At 31.6% G+C, this 22,533-nt stretch overlaps 1 protein-coding gene across 1 annotated transcript in view; it reads left to right on the forward strand.

The window, feature by feature from the left end:
• The window catches only part of LOC127704195 (uncharacterized), a 112,680-nt gene extending 91,987 nt beyond the window's left edge, over positions 1-20,693 (forward strand). The window contains exons 40-55 of the mRNA XM_052208131.1: positions 166-319; positions 1,192-1,370; positions 3,810-3,947; positions 4,816-4,987; positions 5,563-5,695; positions 6,359-6,480; positions 7,216-7,355; positions 7,790-7,937; positions 8,275-8,478; positions 8,893-9,096; positions 9,737-10,519; positions 11,487-11,699; positions 14,202-14,297; positions 15,058-15,383; positions 16,006-16,207; positions 18,101-20,693. Coding sequence (XP_052064091.1) covers positions 166-319; positions 1,192-1,370; positions 3,810-3,947; positions 4,816-4,987; positions 5,563-5,695; positions 6,359-6,480; positions 7,216-7,355; positions 7,790-7,937; positions 8,275-8,478; positions 8,893-9,096; positions 9,737-10,519; positions 11,487-11,699; positions 14,202-14,297; positions 15,058-15,383; positions 16,006-16,207; positions 18,101-18,384 — 3,498 coding nt within the window. The 3' untranslated portion in view covers positions 18,385-20,693. The remainder of the gene's footprint in view (positions 1-165; positions 320-1,191; positions 1,371-3,809; positions 3,948-4,815; positions 4,988-5,562; positions 5,696-6,358; positions 6,481-7,215; positions 7,356-7,789; positions 7,938-8,274; positions 8,479-8,892; positions 9,097-9,736; positions 10,520-11,486; positions 11,700-14,201; positions 14,298-15,057; positions 15,384-16,005; positions 16,208-18,100) is intronic.
• The last annotated feature ends 1,840 nt before the right edge of the window (positions 20,694-22,533 follow it).

Consider the following 22,533-nt stretch of genomic DNA (forward strand, 5'->3'; position numbering starts at 1 on the left):
TGGGATAGTAAGGAACTATATATTTACTAATCTGAGACTACATGATGGTGTTACGTATTATGTATATTATATATTTGCAGGTGAATGGGATAGTAAGGAACTATATATTTACTAATCTGAGACTACATGATGGTGTTACGTATTATGTATATTATATATTTGCAGGTGAATGGGATAGTAAGGAACTATATATTTACTAATCTGAGACTACATGATGGTGTTACATACTATGTGACATTGATTGCCTGTAATGGAGCACAACTTTGTAGCACAAGTGTCTCAAATGGAATGTTTGTAGATACAACTCCACCATCTAGAGGTAACTTAGGAATAAGACTTAGTGGTAAAACAGATGGCAATTCATCTTTCTTTCACTTTTACAGAAGTTTCTTGTTCAATTTATTTACTTGTAAATAATGCTAATTTTAGAATTCAGGCCATTCAAAATGTCATTAAGTTGGGGGTTTTACACAACATATTTCAAAATAACACAAGCTAGTAGAATTTAAGGCTATTATATGACACTTTCAAGTTTTATGTATACATATTTTCATCAGTTATCTGTAGTGAGGAAAGGTTATTAAGGCATGTTTCCGTTAATAGGTTGAACTGATATTTTATTACTTTCAGACAGAGAGCTATTCAAGAAAAACATGAATTTGAGGGTTAGACACCATAGTATTTTTTCTATGGGTAATAGAGGTGGAAGCAAATACAATTCTGTAACAAATGAAAATAATAATAATATGGGTTGTGTGGTATTGAAAAATTATCGTCCAACCCCGTCCTAAACATTTTTTCCTGGAATAGCCCTCTGACAGAAGATTTTCATGGTGGTCTGAACTTGTCTCCAAGAATTTTCTTGTAAAATTGAATTGTGCAAATCTATTTTTAAGCAAAATTTGTAAATGTGAAATTTGTGTCATCTAGGTTTAGGAAAGTTTCAAGGCCCATGGTAGTTCATCAATTGCAGTGCCAGAAGTTCTTGATTTATAATACAAAAATTTTGACATTTTATTCAATTTATTTACAAGATGTGAATGTACATTTCAAATGACATTCAAAAAAGCAGCAGTAAAAATCAACTTTGACAGCCTTCAAAACTAACAGATATTATTTTTTTGTTCTTACATATTTGCTATTACTGGCTGTTAAACAAACAACAATCAATTATACTTATTTATTTGATAGGAATGTTTGCTGTGAAAACAGAACATGCAGCTAATTTAACACGACATGAAGATGGTCACATGACTTGGTCCAGTCGTGCCTTGTATTTAGCTTGGCTAGGATTCTCAGACATACATTCAGGGATAGATTATTATCATGTCACTGTAGGGAGCGGTTATTTGAAAGATGATTTGACAGATGTAAGTAAATATTTTTATGTTCGGTTATATATTCAGTTTTTCAATATATATTACTGGATTTTGTTGGTTTTTGTTTTATACAACAAGAATCAGTTTGAATGAAGAGTGTAGATGACCTGATTAACAAATGGAAATAATACTTTATGAATCTGTGCATTTGAAGTGCTACTCTGGCTATACATCTATCAAGAATGCTTTATTATATAAACCCAAATATTTTAAATGCAGGGATGTATAAATAAGAAGAAAAATTAGGAGCTGAATGACCAAAAGAGTCCTAAAAGCATAGCCAAAGGAGTAGGTCCGGTAAAGGCCGATTTTGGCCTCAAATTTCAGGTTCATCTGACGAAAGATTTTGGACACTTTTAAAACATTTAAGTGTCTATTTCAGTCGATTCAATTAGTTTATGTGAAAGATTTTAACTGATTTAGTCATTAAAGATGCTCAAATTCAAGCTTAATTATGAAAAATCTATCAAATATGCCATAACATGTCACTTTTCAGATGGTTTTTGCCAAAAATGAAAGTGGCCGCATCCGTGTTCATCCTCAACCTTTATATATGTTATGTATTATCATCTAATACAACTTACATTTAAATATTAAGAATGAACACAAATGCGGCCACTTCCATTTAAGACGGAAACCGTCTAAAATTTAACTCAAAAGCTAAAATTGTGAAGATTTTAATAATTTAGCATGACTCAGTGATGCTTGTACCCGATATATGTGCATTGCATTGTGAAAAACAGCCCATATTTATGTAGCAGAAGTATTCTACTTTCCAATAAATAACTAACAGTTTACATTTTAACAGTTTTGTAAAACTGCTATATTTTGGGGCCATTAAGGGGTCTTACTAGACCTACTCCTTTATGTTAAGTCAGCTTTGCCTGAAAAGTTGGTCCTTAAGTTTCTTAGTAATATGAAACCATTTGAAGACATTGACTGAAAAAGAATCAGAAAAGAAACAAATAATTCAATATCTTTTTGAATAAGTATTCCTGAGTTATTCCTTGATAGAGCTAATATTATAAACAAACATCCTTTATTTATTTTTAACTGGATTTTCGAAGGAAATATCGGTTATTAAATTGGGGATGTATGGCGGGCGGGCAGGCGGGCGGACGGACGGGCGGCTGCCAAACAGTGTCTCCACAATAACATGAAAACGCTTTAACAACTGTTTTTCAAATTTAAATATGTTGTTTCCTGGGACCTTTTGAAGGTATAGTTTAATTTTCAAGATTTTAGTATTTCTCCTTTTTGAGTTATCGCCATTTTTAATATCCAAAATTGGTATTTTTAAATATTTTTCTCTCTTGTTATAATATTATGTCTAAGGTAAAGCATATGGTAAAAGTCTTATCTCACAATTATAATTGGAGTGACAGATTTATTTGAAAATTTTCTGTTTCCTGATAAGATCTGTAGGACTGTATATATAAAGTTTGAAATTTACTAGTAGGACTGTATAAATGAAGGTTGAAATTTACTATTCATTATTAGACACTTTGAAGATAATTATAGATAAGTTTTATAGGTTTTTAAGAGATAGACATTTTGAAGTTAATTACATTACTAATAATTATATACCTAATGTTAGAGTACTTTGTTAAAAGGTTAAACCATAGTTCTGTTCAAGGGGAAATAACCTTTCAATTTGCAAGCATGATTCATTAGATAATAATCTATTATTTATAAGTTAAAAAGTTAAAATTAAGATAAGATAAGTTGCAGATCTATATATATTAGTATGTTACAGATGAAAGAAAAAATATTGGGAACTATCAACTATATATATAAAGTTTGATTTTGATTTATACACTAAGTGATAAGATATCACACATCTGGTAATTTTCAATGCAATCACCCAATTATAATTGGAGTGACAGATTTATTAGAAAACTATTATTTATATTTGATTATAATTTAGAAATAAATATAACATCATATCTCTTTACATCATATCTAATTTTAGAGTCTATGGTTAAATCATATTTAATTTTAGATTAACATGATTAGTTCATGGAAATAAAGTTTAAGTTATTTCCATTTAAACAGAAATGGTTTAACTAAGAAGTATTTCATCAAAAATTGAATTCTTGGGGTTCTCTGATATGCTGATTCTAGCAATGTACTTAGCATTTGGATATTGGACCATAATAGGTAAATGTTCAATTTCAAATTTTTCAGTTCTTTGACCATATTTATTTTGTGTCACAAACCCATGCTGTATTAAATATTCAATCACAATCCAAATTCAGAGCTGTTTTAAGCTTAAATGTTGTGTCCATACTTGCTCAACTGTTCAGGGTTTGACCTCTGCAGGAAAATCCGGTTTGCTGTCACTCTGACAGCCTCTTGTTATTTTTTACTCTACCTTCAGTGCTTAAACTGTTAATTTAATGTTATAGTCCTGTGATGTTTCTTTTGAAGGACACATTGACAAAGTATGGATACACAACCTCAGGAACGGATCACAGTGATGAAGGATATATACAACTAAACACTGTACCTACACTCAATCTAATATTGTATGATACAGTGTATGTCACTGTATGGGCAGTAAATGGGGTAAGAAAAGTTATATTGTACCTACACTCAATCTTATATTATATGATACAGTGTATGTCACTGTATGGGCAGTAAATGGGGTAAGAAAGGTTATATTGTACCTACACTCAATCTTATATTATATGATACAGTGTATGTTACTGTCTGGGCAGTAAATGGGGTAAGAAAAGTTATATTGTACCTACACTCAATCTTATATTATATGATACAGTGTATGTCACTGTATGGGCAGTAAATGGGGTAAGAGACATCCTTACTTTGATATAAAAATAAGGATGTATGGCATTATTGCCAATAATACAACTCCAGCAGAGTCCAAATGACATTTATATAAGCAACTATTGGTCACTGTACAGAGTTCAACAATGAGCAAAACCCATATCCTATAGTCCGCTATAAAAGGAGCCAACTAGTATTTGCTGTTACTATTAGATGCCGTGTGCTTAGTAAAAAAGTGGCAAATATTAGTTTTATCTTCTTGTTTGACCCAACAATCTCTTTCTTGAACATGAGACAAGCTTGCCTCTGTGAGGACAGATAGTCAGTTGGTCTGAATTTGGTCATTTATTTAGCCTCTGTTTTTTGTTTGATATAATGTGTATCACAGTTTGAATTGTGAAATAGGTAATTTTTGTTATACTGTTATACTAAGCTACAATGAATGCTGCCTTTATGCCTTCATGTTTGTTTAAGAAGTGCTGAGAACCACATCTGTATTGAACTTCTAATCTGGGTGGACTCAGAACAGCTGTGATCCATTTATATTCATATCTGAATTTTGGTTGAACTTGGAAATGCTATGATCTGCTTGTCATTTTAAAATTCTATTCTAGGTTTTAAATATTTAGTCTTTATGTCTTTATTCTAGGTTGGACTAAGAAGTGCCATGATTCACTCAGCCTTTAACAAGATCCCTGGTGGTTCACTGGAACTAGTCAGACGTTGTGTGACATTCTCCTGTATAGGACATTGTGTGTGTGCTCCACAGGACCAGAAATGTTCATATAATCCAAGTCTAACATGTAACAGTGTAACATATTGTAAGTATTAATGTGGTGAAGAAGCTTTAGTCATGTGACAGTGGTAGTATATCATTTCTTCTAACCTTCTACTGTTGATTCATTACTTTAGATACCAATTTTCGTGAATTAAGGAAAACTTATATTTTCGTAGTATTTGAGTTCTTGATTGATAAAGTCAGTATGTTAGCAAAACCAAAAATCATATATATCCATGAAATAACTTTTCCTCAATTTACAAAAATTGGTATCCACATATAAATGAATCCAAGGTATTTTGACATTGAACTGTAATCTATAGAATAAACTAGAAATGACTGCATGTTTGTTTGTTTGTTTGTTGGTGTTTGAAGCCACTTTCAGCAACATTCTAAAAGCTAGAAGAGGAACAAAGATGTTCTTTTATTTAATTCAGGCTATTGTCATTCAATCTTGATTTTATTTTAAAGTTGTATCAGTAGTATAAATAGTGGCTTACAATAATTTCTTAACTATTGAATATGCTACATTAAAGAAATTATTCATTGTAGGTTATTTGTTAGTCAAAAGATCAATTTTATTGGTTTTAAATATAGCTTAAAGGTATTCATTTTCAGCAAACCCTAATGATCTGATAGTAGTGTATGATGTTAATGGTTATAGTTTGGTTGACCAAGAAATCACATCCTCAGATACAGTACTCAGGGGATACTGGCAGTTTATAATGAGACAAGGAATAGCTCCTCAATGGTGAGTATATAATCAGATACAGTACTCAGGGGATACTGGCAGTTTATAATGAGACAAGGAATAGCTCCACAATGGTGAGTATATAATCAGATACAGTACTCAGGGGATACTGGCAGTTTATAATGAGACAAGGAATAGCTCCTCAATGGTGAGTATATAATCAGATACAGTACTCAGGGGATACTGGCAGTTTATAATGAGACAAGGAATAGCTCCTCAATGGTGAGTATATAATCAGATACAGTACTAAGGGGATACAAGCAGTTTATAATGAGACAAGGAATAGCTCCACAGTGGTAGGTATATAATCAGATACAGTACTCAGGGGATACTGACGTTTATAATGAGACAGGGAAAAGCTCCTCAATGGTGAGTATATAATCAGATACAGTACTCAGGGATACTGGCTGTTTATAATGAGACACCTGGGAATAGATCATCAATGGTGAGTTCATCCTCAGATACAGAAGCTCTTTTATTAGGACTAAGTCATTATAGAACTTTATGATATTTAGAGTTAAGAGAAGAATTACATACAAACATTTGATATAGACAATGATGGCATAGCAATACAATTTAGCAAATTAAGCTATTATATAAGTCAGACATTTTCTTCGGCTTTATTTTTTGATCCATTAAAGTTGTATTGTACTTGTATTTAAGGTTTGAATGGAGTGTAGGATACTCTAGTGGGAATTCACCAGATGGAATATATACTTCTGCAGAGGATAGAGTATGGCACGATGCAGCACAACTTACATCAGCTACATACTCTTCTGAATATGGTATAACTTTTTTATGAGTTTTAAAATCATATGAAAATAATAAATGTAAAACAAAGACAAAGTTTGAAATTAAGGAATGTATCTCCATCATGCAATAGATCTGATTCAGTTTGGCAATACTTTGGATCCTTTTATGTTATTTCTGCTCTCCCAATGTTTCTATTAAGTTTTGATTTTGAAATATTTTGACCTCGAGCATCACTGAAGAGGCATGAATAGTCAAAATGTGCATTTCGTGCAGTAAATTTGTACTATTTCATGTCTGCACAAAAAATTTCAGTAAAAGAGACTTTTCCTCCACAACATATGGGACACGTGTTACAGGTATTTGAATCTAACAGTCTAAACTATTCCCCTTTAAGAAAATATTCACTTCGGAAACAACGTAGCTGGTCATGCAACAGTGCTGCTTTTTCATTAGATAACAGTGATTTCATAGTAATATATAAAGCTGCATAGAAAATGCAAGCTTCGAGTCTTATTTTACAACAGCAAGCTACCTGAAGAAAAGAAAAATTGCATCAAATATGAGTAATTCAAATGAAACCAAACTGAAACCTTGCACGACAGCAGTTTTTAAAAACATGATTGATTGATTGATGAATGCTGAACATCCAGTGGCAAATATTTCATGCATGTTTAGGATGATCAAAAACATGAGGTCTTGCTGGTTTGATATAGAATAAATAAGTAAAAGGTGCATAAATAAAGTTGTGTATAATATATATTTGGCAGAGTTTTACCTAACCAATGGTCAGGATTATTCCTTCTTCGTCCGTTTATGGTATGATGGTACAACATTTGCTGACTTTAAAACCAATGGTATAATGATATCTACAGGAAATCTAGCTCTGGCTACAGCTGGAGGCAAAGCTGTGAGTAGAAATGCCATTTTAGAGCAAAACTTCTAGATGGTCTGATAAAATAATAAAAGGTTCAAATAGCAGGAATCATAAGTATCACAGGGTTCTACAGAACCATTTAGGAATGTTTACTACAAATGTTGGTTGGTTCTATTTTATTTTATCAAAATCTGTTTTGAAAAAAATATTGGGTGTTGATACAAATACATTTCAAACGGAACTTAATTTCATCTTTTAAAAGTGATATCTCCTGAAGCAAGCAGTTTCACCAGAACAATATTGAATTCAAAACTTAATAATCATTGTTTAAATACTGACAAAATTTTAAAAACTTAAACTTAATTAACCAGTTGCTAGAAATTGGTCAACATATGTAAGGTTTTGTTGTAAATGTTGTTACCTTGTTGCCTTGTCATGCATGACATGTGCCTTTGTATATATCATAGGTTACAGAGAAGGTGACAGGTACCAATATAAAAGATGCTGATTTTGTCAGACAAGGACGACCTATGACCTTTGACTGGGATGAAAAGTTTGTTAATGCTGCCACTTTGATCAAAGAATTCAGAATCTACATAAGTACATTTCCCGGAGGTAAGATTTGATTAATGAAAATTCCCAAGGGTAATTCTAAAGATAAGGCATCAGGTATTATGTCAGCTATTAATCGTAGGATGCATTTGTCCATAAAGTAATATTAGAGCTATATTCTGAGCAGGTAAGTCCATTTGAAGGTTATTGCTAATGATTTTAACTTTTAATTTTTAATTTTAAATCAGTGTAAAGCTTGTATTTTATTCTTCATATGTCTTGTTTGTTAAGCATTACATTAATTTCATTTAAAAATGAATTGGTAGCAGAACTGAATTCCCCAAATAACCTTAAGTAGTGAATATGATTCATTAATTGAAATATGATTCATATTTTGCAGGACATGATTTCCTGATTTTATCAGATACATTATCAGGAAAGACAACCCATTACAACATGACAAGATTGAATTATGAAGTCGGAGTGACATATTATGTCAATGTTGTGGCATACAGTTACTCTGGTGTCCACATGACAGCAACATCTGATGGGTTTACTATAGATCACATCAAGCCAACAGCAGGAATGGTGTATGATGGGATAGGTAAATTTGAAGTTTTCAAATAATTATGTATTCATACATGATTTAATACATGCCAAGGGCACATACTGAGCTTTTTGAAAATGGAATTTCCTTTTGTCTGGAATCAATATTGAATCCAATTTTTGGCCAATTATATTTCTAGCTTTTTAGTATACATGCAGGATAGAAAACTATTATAGAATAGTCTTGTCTCATAAAATTTCAATTATATAGTCCAGTTAGTGATGCTCATTTAACTTTTAACGAAAAATAAGGGAATGGTGAATACAGACATGTTATTGTTGAGAAAAACACTTATTCTCCATATTTTTTATTTTAAAATAAACCTATTTTGATTGAAAATGGGCAAACGAGACAAAGTTAGTTAATTTTTATATATCTGAGTCAACTTTATTCTTATAATATTGTTGACAGGTTTAGAGGATATGGAGTATCAGAATTCTTCATCATTTGCTGGAGCACACTGGCATGGATTTTCTGATACTGAGGCTGGTATAAAAGAGTACTACTGGTGTGTTGGTACAACTACTACTAGTACAGAATGTGACCTCAAACCATGGGAAAATGTTGGTCTCCATGTCTCTGCCTCTAGATATCTGGATACTAATGCAACACAAGGTATAAGCTGTGAATGTTTCTGATGAAAATACTAAACAGGTTTAATATCCATTTAGTGGATGCTCTTTTTATCGAAATTCTTATTGAAATGACAGTATCAATGAATGATTTAGATTTGTTTCTCCAACATATACTTATTTATCACAGTTTAAATGTTCTAGTTTCCTCTCAGCACAGACATAATATTGGCTTAGACAGATATTTGATGATTACTTAACATTTAGTAAAATAAAATTTAAAAAAGATCAATATAAAAGTAAAAAGATGTAGTATGATTGCCAATGAGACAACTTTCAAACAGAGCATGGCTGCAATTAGTAAATAACTTTTAAAAAATTGTAGAAAAAAATAAACTGATTTAATATCTAGATACTGTAAATTCAGAAATTATTGCGATGTTTTTATTATTGCGAAAAATGCGACAGGGTAATAATCGCAATAATTTAAACTCGCATTTTGAAATTTTTTATATGAATTAAACACGATTTTTCTCAATATCGCAAAAATTAAAATCGCATTTTAGTTTAAAATAACAAAATCGCAATAATAAATCCACGCAATAATTTCTGAATTTACAGTACTAAATCTTATGCCTCTATGTACAAATGAATAAGAAGAAAAAATAAAAACTATATTTCAGGATCAAAGATGTACCATAAGGTTTATGCCATTGATGCTGTTGGATTGATATCTGATAAAGTTGTCTCTGATGGTGTAGTAATTGATGTAACTGGACCAGTACCTGAATCGTTAATCCATTTGGATGCTAATATCGTGGAGAATCCATCTTTTGAAGTGACTAAAGGAAGTATAATATCCTGGGAAACACTTAGTACAACAACAGACATCTGTACGTACAAACAAACATTTCACCACCCCGCTAGCTGGACAGGGGGAACTGGAACTTGTCTGACAGCAGTCTCTTCAACCAGTAACTTAGCACATGATGGCAATTTCTTCTTGTATTTACGTGGGGAGCTGCAGCAAACATTAACGAGTGTTGAAGCAGGAAAATTGTATCGTGTAATGTTTTATACCAGTCACTTACCAATATGGGAGGCATTTGTGGCTAATAAAGAAGGTTTTGTGAAGTTAGGTGATGAATATCATGTCTTTCTTATATACACAAAAAGTTACAGAATAGATGATCATGGGGCAAGTACAAGAGAATTAACATCTTGGCACAGACATACATTTTATTTCACAGCTTCAACAAATAGTGCATTACTAACAATAGGCAGCCTTGACATGAAGACAGGCTTGTTCTATGATAATATACAGGTACACGAGGTTCAGGTAGACTCTGCTTCGTCTGGTCATGTGAATGGTCACATTGATTACATCCACCAATGGAGTTCCATTCATGGGTCGTGGAGTTTTATTGATCCAGAATCACCCATTGTGGATTATAAATGGGCTATAGGTACGTTTTTTTATTTTTAATATACACTTGCCACTAAGTTAGTATTGTGAATTCATTTTTATTTGTTGGATACCAATTTTTGTGGCTTTCGTGGGTACAGGGAAACCACAAATTTAAATGTTCAATGAATTACAAATTTGCTGTATGATTATATGCACTTTTGGAAAACCACAAAATCAAATATCCACGAAAATGCAAGTTTTCCTCAGTCCACGAAAATTGGTATCCACGAAAATAAATGAATCCACAGTATTTCATTCTAGTAAACCTATTTTTGTTAAAGAATTGTGTGTGATGAATTAAAAATTAAAGCTGTTCAGTTGCAAATTCTTCCAAAATGGTTTGGAAAAAGCTGTCCTGTATTCAAATAAAACTCAAAAAGGGTAACTTTAATAGTAATTCTGTATCTACAAGAGTTTTTTTGGTGCATTTTTACCTTGACAATTTTTTTGACAAAAGAACTACAACAAATTGTTTAAATTGATGCTGTACTGCAAGACTTGTCTTTGAGGCAATGGGAGGCAAAGAAAGAGAGATGATAGAAACAGGTAGTGTAAAATCTCGTGTGAATTTAAAAAATAATTATTTCACTATACTTTTACCCCATTATCAAACAGGAAAACTTATAAGTGTATTGAAACATACTTTTTGTTAAGAATATGTGACAGTCAGTTATGTCATTATAATACTCCTTGCTGTTTATGGAAATGAATATAGAAATTTTTTTTCAAAATGTATTTTTTCCAATTTTTTTTTGTCATTTGGGCTACTCGGGTGACTGATCAGTATTGGAAGAAAGATCACAAGAAATCAGAGGTCAAATATTGATTTTTAGCCTATTAAACGTGGAGCAATATGCATCCATGGTGAAGATTGAAGAAATGTGTAGGAATATTTATAATATGATAAATGATTCAGAGATAAAAACAGATTGAATAAGTTGTATCATATTCATTTTGTTTTCCAGGTTATACTCGAGGTGGTACACAGATTCAGACATTCAAATGTGAAGGACGGAGACAATTTGGTTTGAATAACAAAGTCAACCTGGTCGACAAAACATTTGTTTACATAACTGTCATAGCAACCAATGCTGCAGGACTGCAGACCATAGCTTACTCAGACCCAGTCTTAGTTGATCTCACTCCTCCTATATTCGACTATGTTTATGATGGTACAGGTAAGAATTGTGTATGAAATTTGAAAGAGTTGAAATTTCAAATACTGTACCAAGTGATCGTTATTCTTATAACTTGGTGTAAGGATGCATCTAGAGGAGTATAATAGATATGGTATGATTGCCAATGAGACAGCTATCCAACAATGACCAAATGACATGGACAAGGTCCGGAAACGGTCATATATGCCAGTCATGTCCTAAGATGAAACTATTTGTCCTAAACGAGAAATTGGGATTTAGGACATTTTATTTTTTTAAAGAAATAATTTCGGTCATTTCATTGACTCAATGTTTGAAATCGGATTTCTTAATCGCCATTTTGCACTGTCTTGTGTAAGTTGTGATCACTTGTTTTTGTTTATAATCCCTTTCCTGGCAGTAATAAAATAAAAAAGCCTTTGATTTCCTGTCAATTTGATAAACAAAACAAATCCCCGAAATGAATCCGGAATTATTCCTACTTTAACTTTATCGCAAACTTCCGGTTTTAACTTTTGTCAAATCGAAAGAAACGTAAGCAATGTCTGAAAGATTTACCATTTTGAGTCATTAAAATCATTTCAATTTTAAACTATTGCCTTCCCTTAACTGTTCTTCATGGTAATGGTAAGACATTTACTAAGTTAATGCGATGAAACAGCAATACAAGTTCGTTGATGCTATGAATCTAGTTAAGTTGACATCGACAATTTGGAAAGGGGCACCAACTTTTCAATCATTTCAAAATGACCGAAATCGTGTGGAAAAATTTCCGGATCCTTGGACATGGATGTATAGAACAACAGTTCACTGTATGACTTGCAACCAAGAGCAAAACACCTAGAAAAGGCTCTTGAATAACAAAATGTGAAAGAATTCAAAACAGAACACAAAAAGCCTGATTAAAGTTACTAACATTGAACAATAAACACTTACATAAGAGTAAAGACTATAACAGCACCCATATGAAAAGTCAGTTCCCTTAACTTACATTTAAGACCACCTTCATAAAAATTAATGTTATATCCAACTTCTTTTCTCAAATATTAAGTTATCTACATTTTTTACTTCCAAAATTGTTTTTTATTACCATGTAAGTATTCCTCAAGCCAATTTGTGAATGTGGTAAAGTTTTGGTGTATATTGACTATATTTTTTATATTATATTTTAAAAAAAACAATGAAAATTTGCCATGATTTGCAGTAATTTCCAGCCAATTATCTCCCCCTGACCAGGATTTGAGCCATTTCAACACAGGCTAACACTTTGGTCAAATTCCAGATAAAGATTTTAGCTTATCAGTTTCTTCTTGCAAGCAATTGTTTTGGTGTATATTGACTATTTTTTTTTTATATTATATTTAAAAAAAACAATGAAAATTTGCCATGATTTGCAGTAATTTCCAGTGAATTATCTAACCCTGACCAGGATTTGAGCCATTTCAACACAGACTAACTCTTTGGTCAAATTACAGTTAATGATTTTAGATTTCTTTTTGCTAGCATATTAAATAAGCAAGTGATGACAAAGATGGCTTCCCAATACAAATAAGACAGTTGGTTGCTTAGTGAAAAAATATCAAGCTATCTCAATGAAATAATTATGTTACATTGTCCTAAAGGTAGATAGGGTGTCTTCCTCCATCTTGGATTTTGAAATACCAGAAAACAATCGGTCTAGATCTTTAATAAAATGTGCAAATTTTGAGAGTAGTCGGTAATTCATGTGTAAGAACTTTCATTTCAATATAGAAAATGACATGTTTTATCATATTTAATGGTTGTGATTTACAAAATACAGAATACTTTTGTTTGATTCAATTTTTTCCAACTTTGTCACATAAGGGGAGGCAACTCAAATGTAAGGGCAGATAATTCAGATAAAGTTACTTTTAAAATAGAATGTGTTAGGAATTTACCTATTTTATTATGTAGCAAGAAAACGGGTCCTGTGACCCCATTTTTTCTTTTTCTTATCTGAAAACATAATATTAGAGCTATCTTCTCATTTTTTATCTCAAAATTCTATGGTGTTGTTTTCGTTTTATGGCAGAAAATTGGGTTTTGCATGCATAATCTATACAAAAATCTGTCAATTTTGCACAACCTGTAGCGTGAAAATAAGCCCTGTGACCCATTCTTTTTATTATTATTTTTAAAAAAGCATGAAATAAACTACATTTAGGCAAATTATTAAAAAATTCTATGGATTATAATTTAGACACCCCATCTACCTTAAAGGAACAGTCAGCAAACCAAGTAATGGGTAACAAAAAAAAAAAACATCAACTTTTGCCCATACACTCCAAATTGGTATCAATGAAATTGACTGAATCAAGTGCCTTCTTATTTTCAGATTGACTGTAGCATTTCATATTTAAATAAGTTATGATTAAGAGGTTTAGAAATCTACATACAAAGAAATTTCAAGTTGTCATTTTCAGCAAAATTGTATGATTACATATACATCATATTGGTAACCCATGACACTATTATATGTATCTTGTATACATTTTGTTTCAGGTCCTGATCAAGATGCCTGGGAAATCAATATTGTTTCAGCTAACTGGGAAGTAGCAGATGCAGAGTCGGGTATTGACTTCTGTCAGTATGCCTTTGGTAAGGAAATAGATGGCAAAATGTACAGAAATTTGAGAAACAAAATTGTTTTTCAGTACTGCTGTAGAGTTTGCAAACCTTCTTGTTCTCTTCGAAAAAATTGTAAGATCCTGCAGATTCATAATCTGGTGGAAAATTATTATTTTTATTGATAAAAATGAAGCTTAAGTCTTATGAATAGACTTGTCTGAACCTATTTTGACTTGGGAAAACAATTGATATAAGAACATCTTTATATTTATAAGTCATTGATATAATGGGACATTGGATTTCCCACACTAGACTGATTATGTAAAATAAGATTTAACAGGCAAGCCCTGGGTTTGAAAAATTGGAGAAAAAATAAATAAAATGTAATAATAACCTGTTTACTAGAAGTCTATTTATAACTGATAATTTGTTATGAAATTTTATGCCTCGTTCATACGTACATTTAATTCGAATTGAATTCGAATCGAATGCGAATCGAATTCGCTAATCGCGTTCACACACTCTTCGTTTTTAATTCGAATTAACTAAATCGCATTAGAAATGCGTTTTTGTTAATACGAATTAAAAGTTAACGTCGTTCGGACAGTAAAGCGAATTTGACTCGCATTGCAATTCGAATTAGAATTTACGTTTGGACGTAAAACGTTTCGAATGCGAATTAAACTAATTCGAATTAGTTAATGCGAATCGAGTTCGAATTACGTGTGAATGCAGCATAAAAATGAGAGTGGAATCATTCTCAGTATATAATTCATTATTATACTTGCAGGATATCAACCAGGTGGAAGTGACATTCACCCTTGGACAACTACAACAGCTAAAAGTGTTTCCATGGAGTTTGATTACAGTGACCTTGAAGGGTTAACAGTGTATACATCAGTCAAATGTCAAAATATGATGGGACTAGCAAATACTACATCCTCAGATGGAGTCAGAATATCAAACAAATCTCCCTCCATCACTAGTGCAGTTGTGTCACCATTTTATTTGTCATCCAGTGAATACATTTCTAAAGATGGCTTCCAGAGTGTAACAGATGTAGTCAGATTAAAGTGGCAAGGTTTCACTGATTCTATTGGTATTGATAATTACTTGGTATGTATTAACAATAATAAAAAAAAATTGAAAATAAAATTGGCTTATTATTGGTCCTCCCAAATGTTATGGTAGGAACTATATCAAGTATTAGTTATCCAGCCATATGTTGATCACATCTAAAAAGCATATACATGCATAGATGATATACTTACTTCAATTAAACCAAAAGATTGTTTCTATGTAAAACAACATTTATCTGAAATAGGCATAATCTTTTGAAAAAATGAATTAAAACTGCAACATGATAAAGTATTTGACACTTTTTTAAAGCAAATTCAAAAAATTTTGCAATGTTTTTATGGTTTATAATGGGACATGTTTTGGCAAAAATCAAAATTTGCATTTTCATTTTTAAAAGCGTTATGAGTATGCTGCATTTTTCTGATATCGTAATAATTAATCTTGTACATTGTCAAACAATCCCAATAATAAATGCACACAGAAATTTCCAAACTAACAGTATATATTTCATATAAAAAAGAAAAATCTGTATTTAAAAAAAAAACCAAAAAAACACACATTATTCTTAAATGCTTTCACAAGATATCGATTATATATTAAATATAAATTATGAAACTTGTAAATAAAAAAATATCATTATGTGAATATATATTTGTAGATTACTTTCGAAGGAAGTCAGACAAAGAAGGAGAAAGTCAGTTTTCCTATAAATCAGGATATATTCTTCACCTATTTCTATAATCTGCAACTGACAGAATCCCATCAGAATGTACATGTACAGGCCATTAATGTCTTGTATAAAAAGAGTGATAAAGTTTCCAGAAATATGACTGTGTTATTAACACCACCAGTTAGGGATAGTATGTATTATTTTTATGCCCCACATAGAGGGGCATTATATTTTTCAGTCTGTGTGTCCGTTCGTTCATCCGTCTGTCCTGCTTCAGGTTAATTTTTTGGTCAAGGAAGTGTTTGATGAAATTGAAGTCCAATCAACTTGAAACTTAGTACACATGTTCCCTATGATATGATCTTTCTAATTTTAATGCCAAATTAGAGTTTTGACCCCAATTTCACGGTCCACTGAACATAGAAAATGATAGTGTGAGTGGGGCATCCATGTACTATGGACACATTCTTGTTAGTTTATCTATGAGGGTATTTCATTTCTGTATTCTTTAATATTTTAGGTCAATTTTCTGTATTATTTTTATTGTCTCGCCTTGACGGAGTCAAAAAGCAAGACATAGGTATGCCGTTTCTGACGGCGGCGGTGGCGTCAACAATGTATAAGTTCGTGATTAGGTCTAATTTATGGTGAACCACAAGTGGTAGCTCTATCATATTTGGTATGCAGTTGTATTAGCATTGGCACATCTTATTTCCATGGAGATTATTTGGCCCTGCCCCCTCAGTCATGGTCTATTGACTTTGAAACTTTTGCTTATTTTACATATATTAGTTTGTGATTAGGTCAGTTTATGGGGAACCACTTGTGGTGGGTCAATGATATTTGGTATGCAGTTGTTTAAGCATCTGCACATCTCATTTCCATGGAGAATATTTGGCCCCACCCCCCTCAGTCATAGTCTATTGACCTTGAAACTTTTGCTTAGTTTACATGTATTAGTTTGTCATTAGATCAGTTTAAGATGAACTGCTAATGTTAAGTCGATGATATTTGGGATGCAAATTTATTGGCATTTGCAAGTATTATTTCCGTGGAGATTATATAGCCCCACCCCCTTTTCATGGTTCATTGACTATGAAATGTTTACATAGGTTACAAGTTAATGTTTGTGTTTTCGGTTTGTTTAAAGGGAACGACTTATAATAAGTCAATGATATTTGGTATGCAGTTGTTTTAGCATTGGCACATCTCATTTACATGAAGATTGTTTAGCCATGTACCTCAGTCATGGTTCATTGACTTTGAATATTTGCATAACTTATGTAACATGTTAAAGTATTGCTATTTTAATTTCAACATTTGCATAATCAAAATTACTAAAAGGCAAGACATATCTCTGTGATAAAAGTTTATTTTTGTTGTCCATTATTCTCTATTCTTTATATTTTGACCCCATTATTCTCTTTTCTATATTTTTTTTACCCATTTTTCAGCAGTATTAGTCCATTATTCTCTTTTCTGTAAACCCCATTCAGACCATAATCTATATCTGACTAAAATATTGTCAGAAGATAATTCCAAAGACTATTTTTTCATCAGTATAAAGTTAAATGCAGAAATGTGCAAACATGAAATAAAACTTTAAAAAGTTTCATAACTAATAGATTGATAAATTTCTGACATACAGCTGTCTAAATATTGAGTTTGATATTTGTATTGGAAGGAAATACCTATCATTCCTCTATCAAATAAAATAATTATTTAATTCTCATCCTCGTTTATAATTTGAGACTTCACCATGGGTATACATTATTTGAAAATTACCCTGAGTGGAATGTAAAAAGCTAAAAAGCTAGGGGTTAAATTTATGAACATACCAGAGTTATATATATAAAAACACAGCAACATTAATGAGTGGACCATGGAATACAATAAAAAAAACTATGTCTTATAGAAAAATACCAAAAAATTTATATGAATTGCAAATGAAATTATAATGATTTTTTTTGTGCAAAACTCAATTTAATACGGAACTTGTGTTTTATTGAATATTTTTACATAAAACATACCACTAAGCGAGTATGAAAAAATATGTAAAGTAATATCTGAAATCAAATTTCAGATTCCAAACAAGTAAACATAGAGTGGCTTGACAACAAATTTGATGTATCATGGGAGAATGTTTTCTCATCAGCAGAAACTTTATGGTATGAAATATCAGCAGGTACATTCAGGGGAGGATCTAATATAAAACAGTGGCTGGAAACAACCAATCAGCATATAGAATTTGGAATGCCTTCATCCATTACAGAGCCTGCTGGAATTTATGTGTTTGTACTGGTACGAGCAGTTTCTGCTAGTGGCTTATATTCAGACGCTGATGCTAATATACAATTACCAACATAAATATATTGTCCGATAAATAAAAGATACATTTGTCTTTCATTAAAGCATAGTCATAAACTACTAGTTAAGTTGATAGTATCTATGCAAAGTTGACATTAATCAAGATCAGATATAGGTAATTCCGACATTAACATCTGTCAAAAAACTATTTTACATTTAAATAATTTTTTTTGAATTTGATAATTTCTTTAAAAGGTTGTACATGTCATATAAGAGAAATTATGTCACAAGCATGTCACTTTAAAAAAAGCTTATTGTAATCAAACAAATTTCATCCCAAAAGCTTATTTTTAATAGTTATTAAAAAGAGTCATGCAGTATTTTAAACTCTTAATATTTTATTGAATAAGAAATAACCAAACTCATTTTGCGATGCAATAGAGTGGATTCATTACTGTGATTAAAACTAGACAAAAGACAACAATATTATGGTACACAAAAAAAATTTGGTTTTAAGGTGTATTTTTCATATTTAATTTAGATGAGGTTTACAACTATTTACTGTCATTTTTTACGTGTCCTTAAAAGTTTTACGATCATTCCTTATGTGTTGTTTTGATTGTGTTCATTACTCATTGTACTTAGGAAGTTTATTGTACAGTAAATATTTTATCTTAATTTATATTAATTTATATATTTTTGTTGTTGACATATTCATTCATATAATCGTGATAATTTATTCAAGAGAGATCTCAGTGTATTAAAAAATCAGTTTATTGTACCCAGCGCATGCTTTTGTTGGGGACAGAGAAATACCGGGGTTCCGTCCGTCTGCGTGTCCATCTGTCCGTCTGGTCTTGTTAGCACTGTCATAGGTACAATTCTTGCCAGATTTTTATAAAACTTATACTATAGGTTAATATCAGCAATATCTTGGACAAGTTCTATAGTGGTGGCTGATCGACTTTTTAAAAGAGTTATGCCCACATGGAAATATTAAATTTATGGAAAATGGCCTCATTAGCACTCTCACGGGTACAATTCTTGTCAGATTTTTATAAAACTTATACTATAGGTTAATATTAGCAATATCTCGGACAAGTTCTATAATGGTGGACGATAGACTTTTTTTTAAAGAGTTATGCCCCTTGGAAATATTAAATTTATGAAAAAAATGGCCTTGTTAGCGCTCTCACAGGTACAATTCTTGCCAGTTTTTAATAAAACTTATAATATACTATAAGTAATGTCCTTGAAGGTCTGTTTGATATTTAATTTATTTTCTTTAACAAGATAATCAGGCCTCATTAGCGCTCTTACAGGTACAATTCTTGCCAGAATTTTATGAAACTTTATATCATAGGTTTATATCAGCAATGTCTTTGACATGTTTGAAAATAAATGCTGATCAAATATTTTTAACGAGTTATAACGAAATCGCATTGCATTTGCTCTGAAGCCTTCATTTCTCTGAAGATATTTATAAATTGTTTTAAAGAACAAAAAAAATACTTTTTTTAGTTATTGCCCTTAGATAGATAAATATGTGCAACACAGGGGACATTGGAACTCTGTTCTTTTATTTACAAGGCAAAGCTAAATAACATGAAAGATTGATAATTTAATTTTTAGCACCTCGGGTAAATTAGTGACAATGTGATTGATTTTACACCTTCATGTGGTGACCGCCTATGAATCCATAGGTGGTCAGTAGATTTCACAGGGGTATCATGACGTCACGTCTACCAATATTGTTATTGTATTTCATTGTTTATTTTTATACAAAATTTAGCGGGAAAATCTCATGTGTGATAAATTCGTTGTATGGTTCGCTACTGACCCTCTATGAATCTGTAGGGGGTCAGTAGCAAACTATATAACTTATAATATAACATTTTTCCCTGGACTTGTTTTAAAAGTTCGATATATTCATGAACTGTTTGTATATATATAAATGTCAAATTATGCACTGGAAATTTATGGTATATTGTAATGATCTGTTTTATGTTTCATGAAGAGCATTAATTACCATATCATTACAATATACCATAATACATGAAAACACAGGGTTCCAACCATATGTCCCCATACAAAAGCATTAGTTGTCAAACAAAAAAAAGGGGGGGGGTCATACTTTCAATTTTCTGTGATGATATATGTTTAGTGTCCAAAAAAAATATGCCACTGACAAAACAATGGGATATTATTGGAATCCTATATTTTGCTTTTTTTTCATTGAAAATAATGATACCAGGAAGGGTGCAAATACCCTTCAGTTGTTAACTACTTTGCTAAACATGTATACTTTGGTTACTTAGAAAAACATTTGTTTAACATTTCATTTTAGTGAATAAAAATGATCAACAGTTTTACTTTGCTTAGTTTTTATGCTCCTGCCGTAGCAGAGGGGGCATTAAGTTTTACCCTTGTATGTCTGTACGTCCGTCCATACATCCCAAAATTGGTTTCCCTTCTCTAACTTTAGTTTGCATCTAGCAAATGTTATGAATCTTATACACAATGCATAATACCACAAAGCACAGATCAAGTTTGAATTTGGGTGGCGTCACTTTTACCTTTGAAGGCTTTAAGAGTTATGCCCCTTTACATATGGAATAAAATGCTTCGCTGAGCGCAGCCTGGTATGACTGCAGAGGTCGAACCCTGAACAGTTGGGGCAAATTTGGACACAATATTCAAGCTTGATATTGTCTGAATTTGGATTGTGATCAAATTTTTGACATAATATAGGTTTCTGACACAAAATAAATGTGGTCAAAGATCTTATAAATCCATTGCGCAATACTGTGCAATTGAAGATTTCTTCTTGAAACTTTTCAAAAATTCGAAATTTTGAAAATTTTGAAAAAAAATATGAATCCCTTAAAAAAATTGGGAGAAAATGGTAACTGACATAGATTGTTACATTGTATCTTGTGTCATTAGTCAGGGGACTTACTTAAATGAGTGATTTTCTAAATCACTGATTCAAGTAACATTATGTACATAAAGGTTGGAAGTAAGAGTTGTCTTTCTTTAATAATCACCTATTGAAGTAGTACAAATTAATCACTAGACTAAGTGATTTAATTTTATTGTAGCTTTAAATACAGAATACTAATGATCCAGGAACTAATTATGTTGCTAAAATTATCAGAACCAACATCTGTGTTGATAGGATGACCGGGTCATGTCAGGTGATGACCTTGTACTAAATCTAGGATAATGACATAAAAATCACTTGTTCAAGTATCATACCTCAATTTCCTTCCAAAAAATCACTTCTTTAAGTATCATTATTTTAATAACCCCCACTAATTTCAACACCCCCAAACAGTGAAATTTTGATTGCGAACAGTAGAAATTTATTACATAATCTATAAGATGAAACCTTGAATTTTACAGGAAAAATACTCCCACTGCTGGGAAAAATCTGTTGAGAAAGTATCAGTTCATTATGTAAAGCCATTTTTATAGCATTTTTTCAAGTAAAATAGAATTTGCAGCTAAATGACTGCATCAAAGGCATAAACCTTGATGCTTAAAAGAGGCAAAAAGTTCATTTTTTTCAATTTTACTAATGAAAAGATATTATCTAAAGCTATGTGTTTAAAATTTTGGTAAAACTACAAAATCACAATTTGTGACAAAACTTCGAATTTGCTACTTAAATAAGTGATTTAAGAATCACTTATTTCAATAGGTCCCCTGACTGTTAGTCATTGTGTTTGTTGTTTTTGTGCTATTATTATATTAAAAGTACCAATCTGATGATAAGCCCCTTTTCAACTGAACAGTTTGTTCTACTGTTGTGCTGTTTTACCACTGTCCCAGGTTAGGGAGAGGGATGAGCATTTGCAAACCGGTTAAATCCATGCCATATTCTTTAAGTGCCTATTCGAAGCAAGGAACCTGTAATTCAATGGTGGTTGTTGGTTGCTGTCTGTCATTAAGATTCTTCTTATAATGTAAACGTTTGTTTCTCTTGATTTTTTAAACATTTTTTTTTAATCTAAGGGGCTTTTAAAGCTTACTAGAAGGTATGGGTTTTGCTCATTGTTGAATGCCTGCTGTGATCTGTAGTAGTTTACATCCTTGTCATTTGATCTTTGGTAGATAGTTGTCACATTGGCAGTTATACCACATCTCCTTATTTTATTATTCCTGTAACCATCATTGATCAATGAACCATGACCTACCGAATAGACT

The sequence above is a fragment of the Mytilus californianus genome, unplaced genomic scaffold (genome assembly GCF_021869535.1).
Source record: "Mytilus californianus isolate M0D057914Y unplaced genomic scaffold, xbMytCali1.0.p SCAF_6, whole genome shotgun sequence".
Lineage (NCBI taxonomy): Eukaryota > Metazoa > Mollusca > Bivalvia > Mytilida > Mytilidae > Mytilus > Mytilus californianus.